The 18,101-nt window shown below is 48.0% G+C and overlaps 1 protein-coding gene and 1 long non-coding RNA gene across 4 annotated transcripts in view; one reads left to right on the plus strand and one right to left on the minus strand.

The window, feature by feature from the left end:
- Positions 1 to 6,746, plus strand: part of LOC120374057 — a 32,745-nt gene extending 25,999 nt beyond the window's left edge. Inside the window, exons 6-7 of one of the 3 annotated variants that reach the window (XR_005585876.1) lie at positions 817 to 945; positions 6,078 to 6,746. This is a non-coding gene — a long non-coding RNA (uncharacterized LOC120374057). The remainder of the gene's footprint in view (positions 1 to 816; positions 946 to 6,077) is intronic. The other 2 variants (XR_005585875.1, XR_005585874.1) reach the window with 2 other exon arrangements.
- Positions 278 to 5,382, minus strand: LOC120374056 (galanin receptor type 1-like). Its single transcript, XM_039493267.1, has 2 exons — positions 5,192 to 5,382; positions 278 to 2,681 (listed from the first exon to the last, which is right to left on the minus strand). Exon 2 carries the CDS (start codon positions 2,512 to 2,514, stop codon positions 1,183 to 1,185), a length of 1,332 nt encoding a protein of 443 aa, XP_039349201.1. The 5' UTR covers positions 2,515 to 2,681; positions 5,192 to 5,382; the 3' UTR covers positions 278 to 1,182.
- Positions 6,747 to 18,101: the final 11,355 nt, after the last annotated feature.

Below are 18,101 nucleotides of genomic sequence, written 5' to 3' on the forward strand. Positions count from 1 at the left end.
GAGCTGAGGCTGTGGGGGAGGGGGACAGCAGAGGAGGGGCCGGGTCTAGCCTCCTGGGCCAGGAGCTCCGGGGCCAGGCAGGATGGTCCCACGGCCCGTAGTTTGCCCACCTCTGCTCTAGGCACTACTATAGTACAAATAAACAATCACGACTATTTACTTAGCAAAGACTCCTTTAGAAGTGCGAATAGCACACAGTTTAACCTGCATGTCCTCTTTAGGAAAATAAAAGCACTTTGAATTTCTCCTCCCCAGAGAAATATAACAGGACTACAGATTACTGTTTGGTTCTGATTTTATTGTTGGGAAACACCTTTTACTTTTCTTTTCACATGCCATTGTCTTTGCTTTGTACAGGTAGAGCGGTGGGCGAGCTGACTTTCTGAGTGTAAAATGTGTTAACAGAAATCCAGTTATATCCAAACCACCAGAAGGAAAAAGTTCCCAATCCAAAAGAGCCCATTTTCCTACTGCACTTCTCAGAGGGGCTCTGAGGCCACATTATCGCTTCTGAATTTCCAAATAGAGAACTGTAATGGTTATGTCACAGACAATTCACTTCAGTAGCACTTGTTTGTATGGCAGCTTGGTGTGTTACAGATCAGACAATGACGTCTCAAGTGGCAGAGCCTGTGAAATTTTCTGCTAATACTATTTATGTTATATGGTTTCTAGAGTTTCTTTACTGCTTGCAACTATGATTGATGTGATTTGGAGCGAGGAGAGCTTGTTTCATTTGGACTTTATCAGCTGAGGGTAAGCAGCAGCAAGCGGTCAAAGTATAATTGCTAATGTATCAAACCTGCATCTTTGCAGAGATGGAGCTGCAGGAGGAGAACATCTGATTGGAAGTTTATCTATTTAGTGTGAAAGCTTTTAACATGAGAGAGGATTGTGCATTTCTTGTGCCCAGGTGTCTCTGATAGAGATAATTTGTCTTTTTTGGTAAGTTCATCTCCGTTTAAATAGAAATAATCTTTTTCTCTGCATTTTTTCTCTTTATCTCTCTTTCCTTCCTCTGTCTTTATTTGGGGGCGGGGGAGGTGGGGAGAGGGCATGTTAGGTTTCTTCTCCCTCTTTAGAATATCAGATTCAGAAAAACCTACTACATGGGCATCAGCTGTGTCTGATGCACCTCTTAGTAAGGATGAATGTATTAATAGGTGTTCTTCCTGAACAAGATTATAGAGAAGTCTTTTCACTAGACGTGGTGTTTAGAGACAGAGGCTGGCAGGACATTAGTAGAGTTTCACAGTTGTTCTTAGGGTCAGAGTCCCCCTGACACCTCTTTCCCATTGCTAGGGTGCAGCTGGACTCTTTCCTTGCAGAGTCCATGGAGCTCCTGTAAGAGAGCAACTCAGGCACAGAAGAAGGTGCAGTCCCTTCAGACAGAGAGAAGTTAAAAAGGGAGACCATCCTCTGATGGTATTTGCTCTTCATTTCTTTGGCTGACCTGTAGAGGTTCCCAACAAAGCAATAGCATATGGGGTTGAGGCTGGAGTTGGTGAGGCCTAGCCACTGAGCAAAAGGTCTGAGCTGCAGGACCCAGGGAGATGGAGTCACATCCTGCAAAGAGTTGGGGGTGTTGAAGTCAATCCAGATGTCCATCATGTAGACGGGCAGCCAGGAGATGGCAAACAGCAGGACCAGGGCCACCACCATCTGGGCCACCTTCTTGCGGATCTTCAGCCTGGAGGCTGGCAGGGATCGGTTCAGTGAGTTGCACTCCTTCAACTGGCTGGTGCAGCTCCACAGTCTTCGCACGGTCAGGAAGCAGATGACCATATTGAATAGCACGGGCAGGCAGTAGAGGGCACAGAAGAGCAGGAAGTTGTAGGCTTGCTTGAGCTTCTCTTGAGGCCATATTTCCCTGCAGATTGGGAACACCAGTGGCAGTCCCTCCACCGCCCCAATCTCATCCCTTTTGTTCATGAATATAAGGGGCATGCAGATCCCAGAGGACAGGACCCACACCACCAGGATGGCGCTGAGGATCTTCCTCTGGGTGAAGAAGGACCTGGCATTCAGAGGGTTGTGAACACTGTAATACCTGTTCACACTTATAACTGTGAGGCTGAGCACACTGGCTGAGACAGACACGGCCTGGATGAATGGCACAGCCCTGCACAGGAAGTCCCCGTATACCCAGGCTTTGTATATCAAGTTCCCCACTGTGATGGGCATGCAGACACACACCACCATCAAGTCGCAGATGGCCAGGTTGATAAGGAGGCTCCTGGTGGCACTCAGACTGGGCATCCGGCTGCTACGTTTCCTGGTGAGCACTTTGATGGACATGATGTTCCCAACAAATCCCACAACAAAAGAGACCAGGTACAGGATGGTCAGGCTGATGGTGACAGGCTCCTTTGCAAACAGGAAGAGCATCTTTTCCAGCTCCTCCCAGTCCAGCCCCCGGCTCCCATTCCATACTCCAGGCAGGGACACGTTCTCCCCTTTCAAAAGCTCCAGCAGGCTGAGGTGGCTCTCTGGGAAAGGGAAGGAGGAATTCATTGCTGCGCCCTACAAGCCACACAGAAGCAGCCAGGGAAACACCACCCCTCAGGGGTAGACTGGTGGTCTCTTCCGGCTTTGAACTCTAAGGTGCTATGACCTGGAAGCTCCTTTGCCACCGCTGGACCCGGAGCGGTTCTAGCATGTTTCAATGGACTCATACAAGCCTGGGAAAGAGAGTAAATGAAGAGGGGTCAGAATATTCTATTGTAAATATTTTCCTTTCTTAATTGTTGCTCAGTCATGTGTGGGAAATTGTACATAGTCAGAAATGGATTCCCGGTGAATTTATCAGCTCCATGCATAGGGCAATGCCTTTAAATCCTTAGGAACATAGGAATTGTCAGATTGGCTCAGACCCATAGTCCATCTAGTCCATTATCCTGCTGTGACAATGGGTGGCACCAGATGCTTCAGAGGAAGGTGTAAGAACCCTGCATGCGATGGAATAACCTGCCGCTAGAGAGGTTTTATTTCAGCCCCAGTATTCACAGGCTGGCTGATGTCCTCCCATAGAAAGTGCTTGAGTAAATGCTGGGCAGAAGCCTCAGGCTCTGACCCCTGGACAGCACTGTCCTTGCTTGTAGGAGTCTCTGGTTATTTCCAGACACTGCATCCCTGGAAAAACGGGTCCTCCCGCATCGCCCAGAGAGAGGAGCAGGCAGAAGCCCAGAGCCATGCCTGTCCTAGCTACAGCCCAGGCGTGTCAGCCCCGCTCGCTGGGGGGATGCCCCTGGAGGGGGGAAAAGCCTCCACCTGCGCTTGTGTCACAGCTGGACTTTCACCGGGCACCTCAAGTCGGATTTCCGCCTGGCCCCAGGTGTGGTGCTGAGCAGCCAGCTCCCCTCGCCCGTGGCCAGCAGCCCTGCCCCCTTCTCCGGGCAAGCCCCGCTCCCCGGTCCGCACAGCGCAGTCCCCGTCCCCCGTCCCGGCGCAGTAAAGGCGAGACTCACCTGGCGCAGAGAGCGGCCGGGACTCCGGAGCGGGGCCGAACGGCTTCGGCTGCTGGAGCGATGCCCGACGCTGCGTGCAGAGCTCAGCGCGCCTGGCCGCGGAGAGCAGCGAACCGGACCGGTGGGTCCAACTCGGGGAAGTCCCGGGGGTGGCCCTGAGAGCTGCTCCCATTGACCCGCAGACCCGTTACACCCCTGCCCGCTCCCCTCGGGCGCACACGCGATCAGACACACTTCACGGCATGCACACGCGCTCCTCTCTGCGCCCAAACACACACTGCCCTCTGCACACACACACACACACCCTGCACTCTCTCTCACACACACACACACCCTGCACTTACACACACCCCCTGAGCTCTCACACACAGACACACACACCCTGCACTCTCTCACACACACCCTGCACTTACACACACTCCCTGAGCTCTCTCTCACACACAGGCACACACACCCTGCACTCTCTCTCTCACACAGACACACTTCACGGCATGCACACGCGCTCCCCTCTGCGCTCTAACACACACACGGACACACACACCCTGCACTCTCTCTCCCACACACACACACCCTGCACTTACACACACACCCTGGGCTCTCTCTCACACACAGACACACACACCCTGCACTCTCTCTCACACACACAGACACACTTCACGGCATGCACACGCGCTCCCCTCTGCGCTCTAACACACAGTGCCGGCTACACACGGACACACACACCCTGCACTCTCTCTCCCACACAGACACACCCTGCACTTACACACACACCCTGGGCTCTCTCTCACACACAGACACACACACCCTGCACTCTCTCTCACACACACAGCCACACTTCACGGCATGCACACGCGCTCCCCTCTGCGCCCAAACACACAGCACCGTCTACACACAGACACCCCCCCTGCACTCTCTCTCGCACACACAGACACACTCACACTTCCTTCTCTACACAAACACCCCCACACACACACACCCGGCTCTGTGCCTGGCTCCCTATTGCCCCAGTCCCTGCGCTGGCTGCCCGGCTGGGAGCTGCCGCTTCCTGCACCCCTGGGGCGTCTCAGGCGCCGAGCAGGAAAGTTTGGGGCTGGCCATGAAAAGCCCCAGCCGGTGGCAGCGGCCCGGGCCCCGCCTGCCCCCGGACTTCGCCCCGGCTGGCGGCTGGAGCGGCCGGCTGCTGGCGGAGGGGCAGGCGCATCCCCGTGGTGCTGAACGGACAGCGCCAAGAGCGGAGCGGCCGGGGCTGGCTCTGCGCCCCGGCTGCCCGGGCTCCGTGCCCGGCTGCGCTGGCCGAGTGAGCCCTGAACCCGGCGGGGCAGCCTGGAACCCGGCGTGGCTCAGGCTGGCGGCAGCTCGGGCATGTTCCTCCCTCGCCCAGCCCCTGGCTCCAGCCAATCCGCTCCTGCGGCTCGCCCCGCCTGGCCTGGCGGCGGTGGGTTGCTGATTGTCTCCTCCCGGCTGCCCCTTCCCCCGCCCCGGAGCCGGGCCGGCCCTCAGCCCCGAGCTCTCCCCACGGCTGCCCACTTGCTCCAGCGCCGGGGCTGCTTCGGGAGCTGAGTCCCTGGGACTCCGGCCCGCCGGCCCTGGAGCCAGGGCTTGCCCGCTTGCTGCTGCGAGCCTCCGTCTTTAATCCCCCTCGGTGTTACTTCACTGGGCTCTGCCCAGGAGCCGCAACCTCTGCCCCAGCCAACGCTGCCCTTACTCCTCCAGCCAGCGCGCACCTGGGAGCCGGGAGAGGCGCTGCGAGCGAAGATTGTTTAGAGCCAGAGCCGGGAAGGAAAGGGATCGATTCGCTGCTGGAAACAATTCAGTGGCTTGAAAGCGCTGACAAATGTCTCCAATCAGTGTCCAAAGCTTTGCTTCTAGGACACCGGCGTCTTTGGCTCCAGTCCTACTCTTCAATGATTGGTTGAGACTGTGCTCAGTTGGGGTTAGATCCCACCTCATCCTTACTTGCTTTACATTTAGGGGGAAAAACAGCCCCCCACTTGAAGCACCTTCTCATGCTGTTCTATTAAAAGCCATTGACTCCAAGCCATCAGGGCAGGAAAGGGGAGTTTAATACAGCCGAACTATGCTCCCTTTTAAGCTAACTGAGTTAAGCTTGTTTGGCAGTGGATCTTCGATCAGTAATAAGAGATAAAGAGGTTTAATAACTAGCTAATGGATCAGAAGCGAATGACAGCCGGGGAGCTTCAGATATGGTTGATTATTTGGGCTCAGCCGCAGCCCTGCCCCCTGTGGGAGAGACTTGGGAAGTTTATTGCTTAATTGTACTGTAATCCTATCTTTGTGGTTAATTCAGATCAATAAACAGACATGCAAATAGGATGATGGCAATAGGCCCTCTAGAAACACCATAGATGGATGGATGAATCTTGTCCTTGCCTGAACAAAACTTTGAAGACTAAGGGATTGTCTTACCTATTTCTGTACCTATGCAAGTGTAGACAAGCCCTAAGACATAGGCCTAAATCATGGAATAAAGTCACTAAAAAGTGTGAGGTCTCCATCAGGGAGTAAAGTTGAAATGATGGCATGGGGAGGGGGAAGGCAATTAAAAACATGGTGGGGTTAGTCTTCATTCTCTTCCTTTTGCCTCCCCAGAGGAAAAAAAGTATGAATTCTCCCCATATGCTGCACATGGGAGGAAGAGAAGGCTGGCGAGGATGATAATCCAGTCCTGGTTTTGAGGTTCCCTTTTCACAGGTGGAAGCTGTTTGTCAATGAATTGTAAATGCCCTTGAACTCAGTGGAAAAACCTCCATCTATTTTCATCTATTTATGTGAAGGGAAAGGGAAATATTTCCAGTCTGCCTGCCATGAAATGAAATAAAAATCAGCAATAGAACCTCCAGTCTGAGGGGGAAATGTGAGCTGGGTATAAATCGCTTGGCATGCCTTAGAACAGTGTTTGCTCTGGTCATGTGAACATCCATTTCCTCTCCGTTTCACATACCTGTATTTGTAGGACACCAGAGACAAACAACTTCTACAAACGAACTCTACTATTTTCCTCAAAGTGCAAGACACACACTATAGTCCCCCAGCCCTCCCAGTGAAATACACAAATACCCTTTTGGATCCTTGACATCTGCTATAATTTCATACCTACGCCAAAAGCAAACGGCTACATCACTAACGGGCAGTTCACAAGAATAGGCCAGAGCTAGTCATTTGAAATGTGCATCACCCCCAGGCCTCGCTCACACATCACATATTTTTCCAAGGTAGACATGTCATTGTACACAACATTAACACTGCAGAGGCAAGTAGACATACAGCACTAGCAGGGTGTTAATAAAAAGCCAGGTGAAGAACAAAGAGATGTGCCAGTGCCCCTTAAGAGATGTTAAACATAGATCGTGGACCATGTCTGCCTATATTCATACAGTAAAGGATTCCAAAAGCCCAAACTAATGAATTTAATTGTAGTAATGGCCACAGACTCCACTGGCACCTTACATGGCCCACTGTCAAGAAACCTGAAAAATCTAAAGTTTAAAATCTCAAACAACATTTTAAGATGATCAGTGGTGCAATATAAATAAGGTATTGGCAGTGAATCTAACTTTGTACTGCATTGGCATGATGCACAAGTGCCTAATCATCTCTAACTCATAGATCAAGAGGACACATTATCACGGGGGGGGGGGGGGAATATATAATGGTGAGAGAGGAACAAGGATATTGATAACAAGTTCAGAATCACCAAATAATTCAAGATGTGGCATGCAGCCAGAAGGAAGTTGCTAGAGCATCCCAATGAAGAGAACACACTGAGCATCAAATTCTCTCGCCTCTCACTCTAGTTGGCCTTCAGTGGAGCTGTTCCTGGTTTACTCTGGTATGAAGGCCAAATCAGATATACAGGAGTCCATTCTTCACCTCTGCATATTATGGGTCTGACTCTGGTCTCTCAAAGGCATGATTCAGAAGTAACCCCATTAAAGCCAATGGAATTACAGTTGTGCAAGATTGGTGTGAAAAGAGAACCAGGCCAATTCAGCCACTTTGGGGCTTTGCCAGCATTTCAGAAGAGCTCATAGTAAGTAGTTCCCTATATAATGTAAACATAATACAAATGCTCAAACCTGAACTGTGCCTTTGGATCAGCTGCGTAAGGGATCCTTGGGTAGGGCAAAGGCAGCATAGCTGGCTCAATGCCACCTTTTCCTGACACGATAGTGTAGGAGTGCTCCAGGGCTGTGTGGTAGAGCGGGGAGTTATGTGGCTGGAATGGGATTTGCTCTGGCAATCCTAAAACCCATTGTAATCAGCATAGGTTAGAGAAGCCTTGAGGCTTCCCTAGTTTATGCCAGTGGCCAATGTGACTCCTATCTACTTCTAGACGTGGGAGTGCAACAGAGGAGTAGCTCCTTCAGTTCAGCATACAGTTACAGCAAACCACTCAATTGATGACACCCCACAATTCAACTTTTCTCCTCTCCAAATATAAGGGTATTAAGTGTTATTCTCAGCTGAGTTGAGTTGGAAAATAGACAGTTGGATCCTCTGAGTTGATCTGGAAAATAGGCAGGATGGTCCTTGCCTGCCTCAGAGCGGTGATGTGAGGATTAGTTAGGGCTTGTCTCACAAAGCTTGCACCAGTTTAGTTAAATTGTTGCAAACCCCTGAGTGGACACTCTGTAAAATGGTTAAGAAATGGCTTATATTTTGTTATCTTATGTCAGTAATGAATTGACTTAAAGTTTGTGGGTAAAATCCTGGCTATTTTGAAGTCAATGACAAAATTCCCATGGACTTCAATGGGACCAGGTTTTCACCCTGCATATAGACACGCCCTTATTCTATAGGGTTCTTATACCACGCTTATCACCATAGTGTCTGAGTGCCTTCCAGTGCATTAAACAACTTGACTGCACATCTGTCATGTTTTGTTTTTCCTCTCATCCACTGCCCAGAGGGAAGAAGAGCGTGCAGTGGAGTGTCTTCTTTTGGTAGGGCTTTAGGTGTTTTTTTAAATTTACATGTTGCTATGTATTTGTGTTCGAGAAGGCAAGGTAAAGGAAATGCACCTTACACTTGAGGCAGAAGGTAGTGAGGTTTGGGATGGTCCTTATTTCTTGGGGGGGTTCATTGCATAGATTTGACTGGTCCCCCAGAAAGTTCTATCTCTGACACAGATGAGCTTTCTGTTAGTGTAGCAAGCTCTATTGTGCCACGAAAGCTGAGTTGTCAACCACAGTCTTCATCCCAGGGCTTTAGGTGGTCTTTTAGATACCCAGGCCATGAAGCGCTTTGAAGACAAGGCCCCAATCTTGGTTTGAAATTCTATGGGAAGCCAGTGCAGAGAGCGGAGGACAGGCATGGTATGTTCACGGTGGCCTATGTTGCTGACAAGACTCACTACAGCATTCTGAACTAGTTGGAGTTTCCTAAGTGCTGAAGGCTTCATGGCCAGGTCTGTCACATTGCTGTAGTCCAGCTGAGAGGTGACAAAGGCGTGAATAGCTGAGGCCAGGTCATCATCCGCCAGGATGGGATGGAGTTTCCTAGCCAGCCAAAGGTGATAGAGAGGGTTACATGCAGATGCTATGTGAAGGTTTAGCATCAGTGAAGAATCTAGGAGAACTCTCAAGCTGAGGACTGAATTGACTAACTACAGTTGTGTACTTTCCATAAAAGGAGACAGCACCATGGCTGCAAGTTCTTCCAAGTGCTTTCCTTTGCCCATCAGTAGCATCTCTGGTTTGCTTGGGTTCAGCTTTAGTCAGCCATTCTTTACCCATGAGCTGATCTCATCCAAGCACCAGGCCATCTTGGTGGCAGTGGTGTGGTTGTATGTGGTAAAGGATAGGTAGAGATTTGTGTCACCTGCATATTGCTGGCTCTTGAGTCCTTACTGTTTGATCCTTCACCTAGTGTTTGCATGTAGATGTTGAAAAGGTCTGGAGAGAGAGTTGGTCCTTGTGGACTCCAGAAGTGGGAGATCTAGTAGTGGAAGGGCAGTTTCCCATCAGTAGTGGTTGGGTGCATTCCTCCAGGAAGGACTCAGCTCATTGTAGTGCATTCCCCTGGACCCCTGCCATCTCTCTCAGGCATGACAGAAGAGTCTCATGGTCTACAGTACTGAATTCTGCAGAGAGATCCAGGAGGCTGAAATTGGATGTGGACCCTCTATCCACTGAGAGGAGGAGATCATCCATCAGTGTCACTAATGTTGTTTCAGTTCCATGCCCTGGCCTGAATCTAGTTCATGCTGCTATTTTCCTTTTACCCTAAGGGCAGGGCCCATGTGCTCTTTTAGCTCTGTTAAATACCATACAAATTATTAGTATTATGGTGAGCCTAAGTCTAACCATGAGTGGGACCCCCTTTGTGCTAGGTGCTGTACAAACAGAGGCGTAGAAAGTCCCTCCCCCAAAGATTTACAAAGTAAATAGACTCATAAACTCATAGACTTTAAGGTCAGAAGGACCATTATGATCATCTGACCTCCTGCACAATGCAGACCACAGAATCTCACCCATCCACTTCTATAACAAACCCCTAACCTATGTCTGAGTTATTGAAGTCCTCAAATTGTGGTTTGAAGACCTCAAGCTTCAGAGAATCCTCCAGCAAGTGACCTGTGCCACATGCTGCAGAGGAAGGTGAAAAACCTCCAGGGCCTCTGCCAATTTGCCCCGGAGGAAAATTCCTTCCTGACCCCAAATATGGCGATCAGTTAAACCCTGAGCATGTGGGCAAGACTCACCAGCCAGCACCCAGGAAAGAATTCTCTGTAGTAACTCAGATCCCACCCCATCTAACATCCTATCACAGACCACTGGGCATACTTACCTGCTGATAATCAAAGATCAATTGCCAAATTAATTGCCAAAATTAGGCTATCCCATCATACCATCCCTTCCATAAACTTATCAAGCTTAGTCTTAAAGCCAGATATGTCTTTTGCCCCCACTACTCCCCTTGGAAGGCTGTTCCAGAACTTCACTCTTCTAATGGTTAGAAACCTTCGTCTAATTTCAAGTCTAAACTTCCTAGTGTCCAGTTTATATCCATTTGGCAAGACAAACACAGGGTGGAGGAAGGGATAGAACACACAAGCAGGGTGAATAATGGCAGCAACAAAATAATAGAGACCTCTCTCTCTATGTGTGTATGGACTGATATCTTGCCTTAACGAGGATGTTACAGTACTTTAGCTTTAAATGTTACCCTCCTCCAAAGTTACCCTCACAGGGTAAGTCCTCTGAGGTCTCAGTACCTTATTATTCAAAAAGTCCATACTAAGTCATAGCCAAGCCATGATAAAAACAAAGAACCATCCTTCTGGGACCTACTAAATTAGGGTTTGTTGCTCCCTCTGCTGGCTAATCAAACACGATCCATTTCCAGAAATGTTCTGGCGTGATGGATGCTGTTGGTGCACAAAGATTTTTTGGCATAAGACATCGTGGGCCTGATTCTGCATTCACATCAGTTTTGATCAGGAGTAACTCCACCAAAGTTAATGGATTGACATAGGTGTAAATCTAGCATGAGGTCAGACTCGCATCTGCTATATCATTTAAAGATAATACACCAAACCAGCTAAGTACGTTTCAGATCTATTTAAAAACAAACAAATGGGAAATCAGTGTTTGATAAATGGAAGAGAACAATACTGAGAGACATTTTTTCAATTTCCTAAGAATAATTATAAGCATCAAAGAACGACTAATTTTAAGTTTTTGAGTGTCCTTTTGAGTACTTTAAATGGCCAATATGTCATTTTTTAGATCTATGACTGTGAATTGCCTGGATGCCTGTTTTCATACATACATGTAAGGCAAGTTCTGCAGCTACCACTCTTGTTATTGAGGAGTCTCATGGACTGAGCTGTACAGAAACGCAATGGCTGGAATAAAAAGATAATTATATAAAGGCAGGAATTGGTCTGATTTAGTGTTAATTGAGTCAAGGCCAAACAATGTGTCATGTTGCCATTAGTGTGATTGAAACAGTGATTTTCCCCCAAATAGTTTGTTGTTGGATTGAGCAGGAGGGAAAGCACATAGAAATCTGTGGAGTGATAGAGAAATACTGGGCCAAATTCACCCCTGTAGGACCTCTATTTAAATGAATGAAGTCATATGCATGAGGCAGGGGGGGAAGATTTGACCCAACCTCATTAAAAAGCGAGCCAGTGTGAATATAAACAGCAGAGCTGCACTAGCTCTGAAACTAGTTGCCAGTAGAAATCAATACTGTATGTATCTAACTTTCAGCACAAATACACAAGCAAGATTGTCAAGTGATCTTGAGCTCATATTCAGTCAGACCCATCTCTCTCACAAAATTGACCCCATCCAAAAGATCAATATGTTTTATAACATGATGGGCTTTTCAGAGGGGAGCCGTGAATTTCCCACCGCAATGCACTGAGGTGTCTGGGAAGGAAAGGGGAAAACCAGAGGAACAAACTCTCAGGCAAAGACCAGCCTTGCTGCCACTGCTTATTTCACTCAGGATTTTTTTGGGGCGTGGAGGAGGAGGTGAATTTGGTGCTCGTGAAAATCAGATGATGATATTTTTGAGATTCCCCCCTGCCGAGAAAGTCAAGGATTTCAGACCTTATGTGCAAGTTTCCCGAGGGGCTGTGATCCTGCAGCTCCTGTTAATTTCAAGGACCCATATATTTCCCCAAAGGGTTGCATTAATCTATATGCCCCTCCTATCCCAGCAGGAAAGCAACAGGCAGTACTAGCGTCTTGCACCTTCTCTCTCCTGGGCTACAGCTAAGGTCAGTCTAATGAAGTGAAGGTTTGTTTTTCTGTCTGTTTTTAGATGACCAGTGACACATCCACTCTCTTAGTAAAACACACATTCCTTCATCACCAGGGAGAAATACTTAGAACCTGCCTGAAAATGAAGCCCAAATAAACAAGACCTGGTGAACCACAGCAGTCAGGTGGTTCTGCTTCTCCTCTCAGCTACACCGGTTTCACATTAGTGGCATTACACCTGAATAATGCCAGTACAACTGAGAAGAAGAGCTCAGGATGGCAAAGAGCTACTAGATTATCCAGAGACCATCAATTTCCCAATCACCAAGGCACTACATGAATCTCAGTCTGCCTAAACACTTCCAGGCTTGCAAAACTCTAACAGACTTCCTCTGTTTGCACCCATAAGCATGAGCAACTGACTACCAGGTCATCACATGACAAAGGATTTTCAGTTGGATCAGCTGACTGCTAATTGGGGGCATCATATGACAAAGGCTTTAAATTTGACAGTGTGGTTTACCCACTCCCAGCTGCAGGCACAGAGGGAAGTGGAGTGGAAACAGAAAGAGACAGGAAGGAAAGGCAGAGGGAAAAGAGCTATTAGAATAAAAATGTTATTGTCAGTAAATGGTTTCAGGGAGAATAGAGCAAGTAAAATACAAAGGGAGGGAGTAAGTCTATCTCCCAGGGGACACTTTGACCCTGACTCTATTTGTTTCTGCTTGGAGCTGCTGGGGTTTATATGGTTTAGGTTAGCTAGAGTTGCTGTGGTAGGGCCATTTTTGTAACAATGGCTGGAGATCAAATGACATGTATTACAAATAAAACCTGATATGTTTTCTGTACAAACGCAGGAAATTGTGAGGATTCCTGCTCTGCTGCCTTTAGGAGGGTAACAAAGGGAGACGTACCTGGAATCTGAGTACCCCAACTCTTGGTTCTGAATATTTCTGCTTTCTCTAATAGGCTGAACCAAACACCCCCACATTCTGAGAGGTTCAAAATCCCCATTTTTCAGTCCTTGGTAAGAAAAGGATCCCCTGTGGAGATTGCCTTTTCTCTGCAGTAATAATGCATAATCTGTATCAGTGAAGTGGTTCTCCAACAAGCACCCCAGGTAATTTACAGAGCTATAGCTGGTCATCCACTGCTGGGCCTCTGCGAGGCAGCAACCTCTGGGCTTAGTGTGGCAGCCAAGATGCGCTAGCACCGCAGCTAGGGCTTAGGGCAAAGGCCAAGGTTAAGTGCTGAAAATGGCCGAGCCTCAGTTTTATTCCTGTTTCTGACAGCCAAGGGGCAGCTGGTGCTGTAAATCACCCAGACATCTTATTTTTGGGACAGGATGTTGTGTTAAAGGCAAGGAAAGTAAACAGGGATATGCATGGCACTTAGCTCAGCACTTAGTGTGGAATCTGAAACAAAGGAAGTAGGAGAAAGGATAATGTATAGCCCCAAGCATAGAAAGAAAAGCTGGTAGCAGCAGAAGATAATGCACCTTAGGTTAATTCACTGCTCACAGGCTTAGGCCCCTTCTCTAACTCCAGTGGTCCAGCATGACACACAGAATGTGGGATCTGGCTTGCTGAGTGGTGCAACGCAGACTTAACGGGATGGTTTGCAATCCTGGGTCTATGTATTGGTCCCGTGGTTCTCAGCCAGGGGTAGGTATAACACTGCGGGTACCCAGAGGTCTTCCAGGGAAGTACATCAACTCATATAGATATTTGCCTAGTATTACAACAGGTTACATTGAAAGCACTAGCAAAGTCAGTACAAACTAAAATTTCATACGACTTGTTTATACTGCTCTATGTACTATACATGAAATGTAAGTACAATATTTATATTCCAATTGATTTATTTTATAATTATATGGTAAAAATGAGAAAGTCAGCAATTTTTCAGTAATAATGTGGCTGTGTCACTTTTGTATTTTTATGGCTGATTTTGTAAGCAAGTAGTTTTGAAGTGAGGTGAAAGTTGGGGGTACGCAAGACAAATCAGCCTCCTGAAAGGGGTACAGTCATCTGGAAAGGTTGAAAGCCAGTGTATTAGTCCATAAAGGCTGGTAGGAGATAGCTGGGATTTCAGAGTAAGGCCATGAAGAACAAGGCTGCAGGCAGGTAGTGTATTCCCATGGATAGGACACTGAGGAGAACTGGGTTCTATTTCAGGTTCTGCCACTGACCTGACCTCTTCTGTGACTTTGGCCAAGTCACTTCCTCTTTCTGTGCCTTAGGTCCTCCACCTGTAAAATGAGGTGATGGTGCTGCTCTCCCCTTGCAAAGCATTTTGCAGTAGAGCGATGAAAAGTGCTATATAGGAGCTAAGTATTTTTATTATTACAGGGGATGGGATGCAGAATTAATTCCTGATCTCAACAGGCAATCATCTTCTGCTCTGATGAAGCAAGAGATTTGATTAGCTTTATTACCTATAGGTGATGTGGTGCTGCATCCAAATATGCTGATGGAGGAGGGTTCTGAGCAGACCACAAGAACTGGAGTGTGTCATAGGCTAATAAATAACATTTCCGTGGTCACTGGTATTATATAATAGTACAACTGTCAAATAATCTGAGGACTTCAGCTTCCAATACCCGTCCCTTTGTATTATGTCTATTGGTTTCAGATAATCTCTCTTAAACCTGCTTTTAATCTCCAGAACCACCAGGCAGCAAGTGTCTGAGGATGGTACCTGCCCTCACCCCTAGCCCCACAGCCACGAGGCTGGAGTGTCTCATCCAAGTTGAAATGATTCAAATGCTTCAGGCTTTGTCCTGTGTTTTTAAGAAATCCCATTCGCCACAAACTCCATAAGAAAAAGCATCTACCCCCTTTCCAGCACAGTCTCCACTGAGACTCACTGTTCCAAACTGTGGCAGTCCTCATGCAGCTGGGCCTGGCTGGTAGCACTAGGCACTGTCTCACCCTAGAATAGTGAATTATTTCTCCATCCCCCCACCCATTTTCTTGGAAAGAAGGCACATTTCCTGCAGTTCCCTCACAAACAAACCACAAATCCTGTGGATTTATGGGGCTTCGAGGCCTGGGCAGTAAATGAGAAACCCAGGCTGGAGTCTTCTATATCCTGAGATGAGATCAGAGTGGTGGTGGGTGAGGAAGATGCCTATTGCTAATCAGCTCTGCTTGCCCCAGCACCAGGTTCAGTGACAATGGTGTGGTGGGGAGGGAAGGGCGGGGGGATTACAAGTGTTATAGAACAATGGCCAAGGGAGTAATTTAGAAACACGGGCTGATGTTCACAGAAAATTGCTGGCTAAAGTTCAGTGGCCTGCCGCAATCAGCTCTGCTTTCTCCAGCAGGAGTCGCTGCCCAGGGAATGAAACAAGGCAGAATGGAAGTTGATCACTGGAGAATTAGTAACAAGGCTAAGGGATTACAGTGGCAGTGGGGGCAAATCAGTCTTGTCCAAGGCTGCAAACCTCATGCTGGCTCTGCATCTCCACCTTTCAAATGGGTCAGCACTGGCAATGAGCCACTTCTCCCATCCCACTCGCACCCTGCACTAGGTTTCCCAAGGTAGGACCTAGCTAGGGTGACCAGACAGCAAATGTGAAAAATTGGGATAGGGGTGGGTGGGGGCGGGGGGGTAATAGGAGCCTATATAAGAAAAAGACCCAAAAATCAGGACTGTCCCTATGAAGTCAGGACATCTGGTCACCCTAGACCCAGCAACCCATGTGGTCAGAGAAGAGCCCATTGTTAAGGCTGGCAGAGAGAACACCACTTAGTCTGATGTCACTGGACAGCATGCTCTGCTGATTGGACGTGGCTGCCACTGATTAGTGAGCCAGGGTGCTCAGCTGGCTGTGGGGGAGCTGCCAGAGCTTGTTTGCAGAGAAATGTGACAATTATCAAGAGTGTCAGAGTCATGACCAGACTCTGACTGTCACAGGCATCAGCGGACACCACGTCCATAGACACCTGCGGGGCTCCTTTCTGTGACGCTGCCTGACACAGCGAAGCCCTGTGGGGCCCTGACCCAGGGGGCCACCGCAGAGTCACAGAGCAGGCACGGAATCCATTACAAGGATCAGGGATGCTGGAGCTACGATGTAAAACCAGTATAAATGAGAGAAAGATCAGGCCCTGCTACAGGTATAAGGACTTCTTCTCTATTGTCCCAGGTAACAACAACTAGGGACAAAATACACTGTCAATAAAAAGACACTCATCGACCTGTTTAAGTACATTGAGATTCAGCATTCCCTCCTAGTAAGGAAACTCCTGGGCAAGAAACTCTAGCCTGAGACAGTTACAGGCCAGAAACTCTTGCTAAATCAGTCTGAATATGTCTCAGGCAGGGAGAGGACTCTTTCAGACTGGAAATCATGGGGTCTCAGCTATTGTCAGACACATGGTCTCTTCTAGCCTGTAAATATTCCTCTCTCTTGCTGTTCTAGGGTAGGAGCTGAGCATCTCTTTTAGGTTTCCTCTCTCTTTTACATAAACCAGTAACAGCAGCAGCAGCTTCTGTTTTTATAACTACAGTCATGTCTTACCCCGCCAAGGAGGCTTAAGAACAGATAGCCTCTCCCCACATATCCAGGAGCTGGGAGCATTCTGTGATGCTTCTGAGCATGGCTCCAGCTCTTGTGCACAGTCATTTTAAATGGGACGCAATGAAGCTATGGCTTTGGGGATGCATAAGACTAGGGGTGTTCACTGGGGGTGAATTAGTCTCCATCAGGGCTGCAGAACATATGCCAATTCTGCCCCTCTATCTTCTAACAGGGTTTTAAACTCTCCAAGGGATTCATATATATCTATGGGGGAGCATCCTGTTCACCAGCTCCCACCTGTTTCAGCTCCCTAACCATTAATATGAAGCCTGTTTAAAGCTGGGGGAAGAGGCCTCGTTTCTTTTTCTTGTAGCCAAAAGACCAGTAATCAGCAGCCTCCTGCCACCATCAGCATGCCTCATCCTCTCCTGAGAAGGGCTACTGGGGCTCAGCAAACCTCTCAGACTAACCTGAGCAGCAGTAGATGACACTGATCCAGAGGCCTGATGCAGGCAGTGGCAGGCCAGCAAAGGAAGCCTAAATCACCATCAACATCAGGCTGCTTAATTTTTTTTCTCAAGCTCCTTCTCAAATGTAGTGATCAACAAATGGCAGAAGAGGGTTACTCTGAGCCAGGGGGTATGTCCCAGTTCCAGTGGAGGCATGAGAGAGAGAACTCCACAACGCTGAGCCTAGGGTGACCAGACAGCAAGTGTGAAAAATCGGGATGGGGGTGGGGAGTAATAGGAGCCCATATAAAAAAAGCCCCAAATATCGTGATTGTCCCTATAAAAATCGGGACATCTGGTCACCCTAGTTGAACTATGGTGTATGTCTTGCCTCCAGGGATCCTCTATGGCTATTAGTTGCTCCATATCAGCATTTCTATCTGCAAGAATGAGACATGCTACAGCCAGGTGTCATCAAGTACCTTTCATTGCCAGGGAAGCAAAAGTTTCAGTGTGAGGGTGGAGTGGTTAACATTTCTACCCCAACAGCAGCTCCACTGATGTGTCAGGAAAGTTTGCGCTCTGTTTCCCTATGCAAATGATGAACGAGTAAGATCAGCTAATTAGCTCTTGGGCAGGCTGAGGGAGCCTGTGTGTTAGAAGAGACACGGCGCAATCGGATGTTGCTGGCTAATTTTTTACGGCACCTCTTTTTATTTAGTTGTACCTGAAATATGTTGGCCCTGTTCATCCAGGCTCAATGACTGAAGTAATTGGAATAATGGAATATTTATATAGTGGTGGGACGTAGATGGGGCTTAGTGCAAAGTATTATTATTATTAATTCCGTCATCAGTTTTCCCCCATGAAGCATAATCAGTATCATGAAACTTCCCTCCAGGGACAAATAAAAAGAGCA

This window comes from Mauremys reevesii, linkage group 10 (genome assembly GCF_016161935.1).
Source record: "Mauremys reevesii isolate NIE-2019 linkage group 10, ASM1616193v1, whole genome shotgun sequence".
Classification (NCBI taxonomy): Eukaryota; Metazoa; Chordata; order Testudines; family Geoemydidae; genus Mauremys; species Mauremys reevesii.

What these genes read in the sequence shown, in the direction of transcription:
- LOC120374056 (XM_039493267.1), bottom strand. Translation starts at nt 2,514, where the DNA reads ATGAATTCCTCCTTCCCTTTCCCAGAGAGCCACCTCAGCCTGCTGGAG.